We start from the raw sequence: 9,557 nt of genomic DNA, 5'->3' as shown, positions 1-9,557 counted from the left end.
AAGCCTAAAATATATATAAATATAAATAAAAAATGTTTTTTATAGTTTATTATTATGTGTAGCCTTTTTGCATTAAGAAACAACTGTTTACATTCAAGTAATTTATTATTAAGTAATAATTACTGAATGCTAAAATTTTAAAATGAATGTTATCTCTATAACTACACTAATATAATTTCACCCTTTAATAAATGGCCCGACGACCGAGCGGCTAAGGTGACGCCCTATAACTCTGGGAATCGGGATCGAACGTGGACCGGTCGAGAAACGCCCGAGAATTTTCCGGCGATCTATCCGGATACGTCGGTCCTGTCCCTTGCCACCCGACCACTCCGCGGTCTGGTCGAACCCGTAACGGACTTGCTAAAAAAAGTTCTCTTAGTGCCCACGGGACAAAAAGAATTTTAAAAGTTCTTCACTAAATATTATAGAAAATTTACTTGCATTCAAGTTTACTTATTGTTGTTTAAATATTGTTAACTTAAATTATCTATAATTCAATAAGTAATTATTTCAATATTGAATTAAGAGATAATACATGTTTAATTTGATGTTTTTCTTTTTATATAATTTGGATGATGTATTTAAAATCAATTTATCTGTCTGTTACAATTTTGAAAATATAGATTCTACAAATCTTGCTAAAGATTTTAAAGATTTCTCAAATAGGAACATTGTTAAAATAATAAAATGTAAAACTCTATTTACTGTCATCATTTAAAGAAAATAAAAAAAAAAAACGTGTGCGCGCTAATTAAAATTTACAGAAATCAGTACAATCTCTAAGAAATGATTATTACATCAAATACAAAGATTATTTTTTTATTATTCTAGAAAATATGATAAATGATGGTTATTAAGAATATTCTAAATTCAAACTTATTAAAAAATCTGTTTAATAATATATATAATGTAGATATTTAAAACCATGACACAAGGTTACTTGAATAATGATACCAATGGATGAATGATGAAAGAAATTTATCAAAACTGGCACTTTGACTATAAAATGAAAATTAGTTAAAAAGGAAAAGCCAGACAAAAATTTAGAATAGATGGTTTTTTTAATTAGTTGATTTGTAATGAATTATATTTTGAAGTTAAACAATGAGTGTAACTTGAATTTCTTAAATTGATAACCAAAGTCTGCTTTACTGAAGCTTGCTTATAATAAGTAACAGTTTCTCAAGCACTTTTAGCTTGGTTGCTTGAAAGCACTTGAGAAACTATTAGTTAATATACAGTATGTGAGCCATAATAAAGCAGACTTTTGTTAATATTTTGAAGTTAACCATTAATGAGACTACTATAGTATTAATATATTAATGTATTTTTATAATCAGTATTTCATTTGTAATACAAATTACATAATATAATGAAAATTAATATAAAATATGGAAAATAATAACCTATAAAGTTTATTAATTTGTCATGATATTCTCTAACTTGCATGCAAATCTGTCACTTTGACCCAAAAAAAGTGAAGAAAAGAGACCATCCTACATGCATTAAATTTTATTTAAAATAATAATTCAATTTGTGAAAACATAAAATTAGAACTGGTAATGAAATATTAATTAAAACACATTAAAATATTAATGAAAATTAAATTATAACAGTGAAGGGGAAAAAAATATGCATACATTTAATTAAGCTTGCATATTTATTGTTTTACTGTAATTAATTTTGCTTAATACATTTTGCGATGAAATTGTTTTTAATTTCTAGTTTCCAATAATGAAATTATTACTTATTGTACCTTTTCAAAAGATATTAATATTTCCAGGAAGTAAATTTATATTTACGTACATTATATGCATTTGGATTGAACGTAATTTCTTAGGTAGTTGGAAATTGTACAAAGTATTATATTTATATAAATTATACATTAGTTTTTAAAATAAAAATATATCAAATTAGGAAATTTAATATTGTAAACAGTGAAATTATTTTGTATTTTTGCAGAATTGGGGAATTTCAGACATAGATGCTCGCATCCAGACTTTACAAGACTTGTTATCACAGAAATCAATCAACCAGTTTGAACCAAAGAATGAAATTTAATTTTCTTCTATATAATAAATGTAAATTATTTTATATTACAAGTAATTAAAGTAATAATGTATATAAATTTTGATAAAATTACTTGTAAATATAAATTTTTTGAAAATTATTTAATAAAAATAGTGCATTTTTCTGTGTAAAATTTGAAATGTAAATTTAAAAAAATAAAAAAATGCTTTTTGATAATCCATACCTAAAGTTTGTGATTATTTAAAAAAATTTTTATTATGATATTTGTAGATTATTACATCTGAAAGAAAGTGAAAAGGTTGTGGACTCTGCAGAATATATTTATTATGAAATATATTGCTTATAAGAAGTAAAAAATAATAATAAAGTAAGGTAGCGTAATAATTTTTAAGTGATTGTCAATTAACTAAGTAAATAAACATAATTTTCTAAGGTTCTAAAAATTAATTAGAAACATTGAATATAAAATAAGATTTTTTAAAATTCAAAAATATAAGTAGTAATTTGATACAGATGACATATTTTTGAATAATAATCAGAAAATTAGCTGTAAAAGAATAAATTAACACATCACCTTCAGAATACATTGAAATGCATTTAGATGCGCATTAAACTTTTATTTAAATTTTCTTATTAGTTTTATTAGATAATTAATTTATAGCACTGTAAACCTATTAGGTGACTTTATTATATTATTCTCTCCTCTGTTATATGTAACAGAGGAAAAGGGAAAGTATGGTGATCGGGCAAAAAATCACCCCAAAATTTGTTTTGGACTCGGGACCACGAAACGTCGAGAAATACAGTACTAAAAAGTAAAAATTCGGGGGTAATTTCTGAATGTATGGGTGTTTGTATGGGGAGTACGAGTTATGTTCACTCTCTTTAAAGCGTAATAATAACTCCTGTGCTTTTTGTCGAAATTTCCTGAAATTTTGCATGAAGATTTCTGTATTAAGGGATTGATGCTATTAAATTTTGGTGGTTAAAGGTCGAGGAATGGGGCGGTAACGGGAATCGTGTGTATCTCCAATAGGGTCGGACTTAATGAAGATTTTACTAGTTATTAGCATTTACAATTTATTATAAAATTACTGTATGTATAAATATTACTACCTTCAAAAGTACGCTTTTTGCTATTTTATTCATTATAATTAAGAATATAGTTGTTTTTTTAAATAAAATCTCATAACAGCTAAGAAAATTATGCAACTCGTTGCTGGATCTTTTATTTTGGCAATATCTAATTTTTTATTACAAATAAAAATACAGATGTAAATTTACATATACAATAAACATATGCAGTAGTTCTACTACTCGGTGCGCTTTGTTTGAGTTATATGTAATGTGTCATGACAGTTAAATAAAAGAAAGTTTTCAACTTCCATGCATATAAGCTAAACACTCAATTTATATAGACCCGTGTTTTGACTACTCTCGAAAAATGGGTCTTATTATTTGACCAAGGAGATGTTTGTGTTTATGGCTACCTGCTCATTAAGTTCCGTTTTAATTAGAGACCCGAACGTTTTGGTCTTCTCCTTGTCAGTTAAGTTTTGGTGTTCGCTACAATATTGTATTGGAATATGAATTTGCATTACAGCTGGGCCTTTAAAGCTTGTATTGGGTTTGAAGTTAGAGCAGCCCCTTTAACCATTAATTTTTTGAACAAATAAAATGTTTGTAATGATTAAAACTACAATTAAAGCAAAAAAAAAGTNAAAGTCAATGTTTAATTCTTACATAATTATCCTTTTCTGTTTAAATATTTACAGTTAGTTAAATTAATTTATATAGCCTATTGTGCATCGAATGATATTTAATAAGTAAAAAGTTTTCATTTATAGAATTTTATCAGTATTAGTTTGAAATGAAACTTGTTTTTGTGGCAATATTTTTTAAAATGAGTGCCGAAACCGTTAGAGGGTTGCCTCGTAACTTTTCTTATACGATAATTGGTTTTCGTGCCAAATTTGGTGGAACTCGATCGATACGTGTCATAATAATCGATAATTCTCTCATAAAGGACAAAAATAAAATGATAATCAATCATTAAATTGTAAAAGTGATCTTAGTTTAGGTTGTTTAATACGTCTTTAACATCGATTCTACGAAAATGGGAAAGGCCTTTTCATCAGTTTTGGAAATATTATAGATCTTTCTAATGTCTCATTTTTTAAAATCGTATTGAGACGATGTAGACCAAGTTGCTGAGAAATTTTCAAATAAATTTTTATAATTTTGTTATATAAAAACAAAGAAAAATCCTCAAAAAATGTCGGTATGAACGTCGATATGTGGTGTGATCTTCGCTATTTACATACTCCACGCTGCTTCGTAAGTATAATAATTTCTACCCTGAAAAGGTATGAATGATTTGGACAGTATAAAATATATTAGAATTATTTCCCGCTATATAAATTTATCGTATGTAAAATAATGGTTTCCATCTGCTTTCGAACGGATAGAAAAATAAGCAAAGTTTGTCTACAGTCATTATGCGCGAGTTGGACAATCTAGCAACGGCATTAGATTAATCAGTCGGCATTATTTATAATTTATTTTGTTTATACATTATTACATTAGTAGCAACTCATCGCTATTAAACTTAATGGAGGGGAAATTCTATTTTTTTCCCTCCTTGCTTAAACGATTAATTATGTAAATTCGAGAGCGATTCACGTGATCGAGGGACGAACGAATATATTATTCCGGTTTTCATCACCACGTGTGTCGATACATTTTGAACAAAATTAGATTCAGTTTTTCGATCAATCGTTTCTTCATGAATAAATAATAATACTTGTAAAAATAAATCCCGAGATTTTAATTTAATTCGAGTTACGAGACCTTTTTTAAATCAGGATTTAAGGTTTTTTTGTTTAGTTCTTTCATTAAGTCGGTCGAAAGAAATCAGAGTTTTATTAATGATTTACTTTCAGTTTTGTGTCAGTAGACTTTTGAATAGGATTTTAATAATTCATGTATTATGAATTTGCAATTTCATTTTTAAAATTCGGAAAGTTTCAAAAATTATTCAAATAACAGCGACGAAGCTCATTTAACACGTTGAGTTCCATCCTGTTGATGGATTGTTCGGCTCATTAAAGGAACGTTTTTCTTAGAAAATTCTGGTCAGTTTTAATGCAGATAAAGCAACTAAATTCCTTGTTATGTTCGTCCCATCCAGCCCCATCATATAGTTGGTTGTGGTCTCAAAAATATTTCATCCCCATAGATTTGTTACGGCCCATCTCTTCGTATACAAGAAATAGTTTGCAATAAGGCCATAGCGATTTAGTCACGACCTTATTACAAACCATTTCTTGTATATTTAACAAAATGCTTTATTTTTTCAAATTTTATAATTTAAAAATTATTTTTAATATATTGACGCCCAGAAAGGTGATTAGGACCTTTCTCGATGTCGGAGACGATCGGCAGCTGTATCTAACATGTTAATTTTCTAGACTGAAATACAATTCCGTTAGAATATCTCAGATTTTTCATATATAACTTTATCCTTATTTCGAAATGACTGCTTTTATGTAAAATAAAAAAGTATTGTGAATCGAACCACAAGTTATATTCTGTGGAAATTCAAACGTGGAATATAGCAGATGGCATTGATATAGGAATTATTCAGTTAATCTAAGAAATAGTAATAAAACACGCCGCTAGCATTTAAGTCAGAACAAGTAAAAGAAACAATTCTCTGTCTATAAAATGCATTTTACGTGACATAATATAATTAATATAGGATAACGAGTCAGCAATGTAGCCAGGGATTAAGTTTTCTAGCAGGTTATAATCTTGCATCGCAGTAGTCTTATAGATCCATTTAAATTAATGTGGATTTCAAAAAATCAATAACTTTTTTGTTCTTTTTTTAAATAGAAAGTCTAATGTTTAATGCACCGATGATATAAACTTTATATTTATTTCATAATTTTTATTCAATTTCATAAATCCCATTTATGAGAGGCAAACCACAATATCTAATTATTTTACAACGCCAGCCATAGAACTTTGCATACAGAAACAGACAATAAGATTTAGCTCTTTCTGTTGTGCTTCCCTCTTGCGAGTAGAAATGAAACTAAAAAAAAAAAAATATAGATTGGCGCAGTTTCTCCCGAAATAAAAATTGAAAAATTAGGCCGAGAATGGCCACAAACTAAGAAACAAACTGTCAAATTTCCTTAATGCCCGGATTTTACCGAGTTTCTATCATAAACTTCCGTACGAGTCATAAGTTTTTAAGTTTACGACTGTGATTAAAAGTCAAGTCCCACTTTTAACTTTAGTTTTAAGCACCGCAGTTTAATACTGTAGCATTTTATATGCCGTTTTAATATAAGATTATTGAAATTTATTTAAATATCCACACGGAAAATACAAAAATCTGTAAGACGAAAACGGGCTAATAAATTTCTGTAGCGGCACCAAAAAATAAAATTATTAAATTATGTTATAACAGTAAGAATATTTTTTAAACATTAGAAGATGAAAAAATGAATTTAATTAAATTGCAAATAATTTGTAAGCAGGTTACGCATTTCATTATTAAGTTATTATTTAAAATTAGATTCCTCTGTATTTAGTAGCCTAAAGGCGAGTTTCGATTTAGTTAAAATGAATTTTAACACGAAGACGGTTAAGAAATTTCAAATAGGATAGGAAAGAAAGAGATTTTGTAACTTAATCCTCCTTAATTCGAGCGAAAGTATCAACAAATCCTATCCGTACGGATCATTAAAATTCATAATACCCTTCGTAATCTATTCTTTCCTTTATATATATAAATTCTGTTGGGTAGGAATTTAATTTCTTGTTGAGAATGCATTAAATATATTCACTGTATTTATCTGTTTGAAGTTGTTGATAAATTATTCTCTCTCCAATGTTCTCGCACAATGTAATCTTTAATACGATATCTTCAATTGAAATAAATTGCATCCACTATTTTAATTGTGCTCGTCTATCCGAGGATGAAAAAGTAAATTTTTTATTCCTTCTTTTTAAAAATTTATCTTATTTTTTTCTACTCGTAACCAAACAGAACGGATTGCCGTTACGGCTTTAAGGTTTAATTGAAATATTTATTAAGAAATTCCATCCGTCACCCATTGAAAGCGACTGTCCCGTGTTAATTTATGAGAAAAGTGATGGTTGTCGATAGTTGTGTATACTCTATTACCGGGTTTTTTTTGGGCTAGCACCTGTCACAGTTATCATCGCCGTGACAGATTATATCGACGTTACGAAACCCTTCACAGTAGATAAATTTTTTGTAAATGCGAATCCCGAATGACTCGAGAATTAAATATGCCATAAATCACGTAACGCTTAGAAATTACACTTTAAATTATTTTTTTAAAGTAGGATTATATAATAAAAAATTGCTTATTAAGAAAATGAATAGGATATTTTCCGAGAAGGATTGTTATCGCGCCCATTATTATTATTATTATTATTTTAAACATAATTTCCATGAAATTTTAACGAAACGAACGGCTTTCTTTAAAAATTGGCATAAAAACAATGAAATAGACAACGCATGTATCTAGAAATTGGGTAGAAACCGGGATGTAAAAAGCACTTAAAATTGCCGGTGATTTACTTATTGCCCGATTTGTACTTCTCGGTTTTCATTAGGTGGCCTTATAGGGAAAAAGAAGTGGCTAAATTTACGAGCCGCAACCCCATTTATTTTTATTTTCTATTCAGCAACAGAATCAGAGAGATCGAAATTTAGAAGTTGTCGAGCCAATAAATCACACGCAAGAACGATGCCTTTGGGGTTTAGTAGGTGAATCCCAGAGTAGGGATTGATTGTCAGATGCTTTTCAGCGTGCCTGGCCACTTCCTTCCTGACATTTGTCTTATCACTTAGAAACTGAATTTATAGTGTTGCGTGGCGATACGGATGCATCTGCGGAAATAAATAATTCAAAACACGGTTACGACCCGTAATATCGTAAAATTGCCTATGATTTATTACTCTCGAGCAGGTGGCGAAGTGGATCGATGAGGTAAAGAAGATCTAATTAGTAGAAATAGTTAATTTTATCGATTGAAAAGAAATTATCCGTGTTGGCACAGGAAATGTATAAAGAAAGAAATACGCGGACACCTGAGACCTAAATGTAAAAGTAAGTTGTCATCGAATTGGATCGCTTTCTAATTTGATTCTCATCTCCAGAGGTTAGCTGCTTGTAAATCGCACAAAACTGAAATTCCTTGGCGCCAAGATCTCGGGACATCATTTAATGTTATTATTTACAGCAGCCGAAATCTGCGCTTCGCTGCTACGTTTCTCCGGTTTTGCAATTATTATTATGTAAAATATTTGTTTCGACGCTGTTTACCGTAGCATTATCATAGAATACATTCTGTTTATTCCGCTGCCGCAATAACATTGTGACGACAAATATTATGATAATGCTGTAGAAATAACTTGAACGGTTTACTCTAGCGTTAACGTATCATTAATGTTCTTTATTATCATAGTTTAATAATATTTACCATAGCTTCCTCATCGGTTAAAGGGAATTTATTACATTCCTATTATCTAAAGCTTATTTTCCCTATAACACCATCATAATTTGAGGTCATAATTATGCAATTTTAAACGTTTTATCGTTCTCCAGCGATGTAGGATTAATGCGATTTTAAGATTACTTTATAGGATTATCATAAATTAAGACTCTTTTCCGTTCGTATTGTCAGTCGACGTGGAATAGTAAAAGCCCTCTCGTAACGAGTTTATTATTAGTGTTAAATATTGAATGCCAGTGTGATTGATGAAGCTAAAAGGGATCTGTAATATATATTAGAAGGAATGGAATAAAATATTAAAAACGGCTCTCTTAATACTACGTATTATGAAATGGAGGCGAAGAAACTGGTGATAAGCGTCACGAAATGGAAAAATCCGACAACACGCTTCTGAAATATTTACGAGTGTTGGCCGTGAGGTGGAGTGCTGTTTGCACTGGTTGCATCTAACTTCTCGGTTAGTTAAAGTGCAGTATTAACAACATTATCCTCCCGCAATGCGTCCCGAACGTGTGTACGAGTTACACTGGAATACGTTGCTACTAATAATCATCCCGCTCGCTAATTCGTTTCTAGGTGCATTTTAACCGTATTAAAGTATGCGCCGAGTAAATTTATCCCCATTTTCCCCTTAAGAATTCGCTTAGAACAAAGGAAAATATATAAAACAAGTTTTAATTGTGACGCGCCACCCGTAATTAAAAGTTATATATGAGATAAAGTTGGTGCAGTTGCGGTTATCGTTTCTGCTTCCTGTCTCGCTCGAATTTTGGTTAAAGACTGATTTATTATCGTTGTTACTTTAATAGATACTTTCGATCGTTATCGCTGCTTTCGACTTTATCGTTATTACGTCGTTACAACAGTGTATACACGTTGGCTTCCTTATCAACGAATTGGCTCATCTGCGGAATAAATGTCTGGCGGATTTCTAATCTGATACGGGGCGCAAAAAAGTACAT

The 9,557-nt window shown here is 29.7% G+C and overlaps 2 protein-coding genes across 5 annotated transcripts in view; both read left to right on the top strand.

The window, feature by feature from the left end:
* Window positions 1–2,372, top strand: part of LOC111632522 (MAP3K12-binding inhibitory protein 1-like) — a 60,272-nt gene extending 57,900 nt beyond the window's left edge. For 3 of the 4 annotated variants that reach the window (XM_023376958.1, XM_023376956.1, XM_023376959.1), the window contains exon 9: window positions 1,966–2,151. In XM_023376958.1, the coding sequence (XP_023232726.1) occupies window positions 1,966–2,064 (99 nt within the window). In that variant the 3' untranslated portion in view covers window positions 2,065–2,151. Of the gene's footprint in view, window positions 1–1,965; window positions 2,152–2,304 lie in introns of those variants that run through there. The other variant, XM_023376957.1, reaches the window with a different exon arrangement.
* A 1,977-nt stretch (window positions 2,373–4,349) lies between these two features.
* Window positions 4,350–9,557, top strand: part of LOC111632523 (Kv channel-interacting protein 4-like) — a 39,230-nt gene continuing 34,022 nt past the window's right edge. Inside the window, exon 1 of the mRNA XM_023376962.1 lies at window positions 4,350–4,371. The gene's annotated coding sequence lies outside the window, so the exon portion shown is untranslated. The remainder of the gene's footprint in view (window positions 4,372–9,557) is intronic.

This window comes from Centruroides sculpturatus, unplaced genomic scaffold (assembly GCF_000671375.1).
Source record: "Centruroides sculpturatus isolate CEXI.00-Female unplaced genomic scaffold, Cexi_2.0 scaffold612, whole genome shotgun sequence".
NCBI classification, from domain to species: domain Eukaryota; kingdom Metazoa; phylum Arthropoda; class Arachnida; order Scorpiones; family Buthidae; genus Centruroides; species Centruroides sculpturatus.
This window is presented reverse-complemented; position numbering and strand designations above follow the sequence as displayed.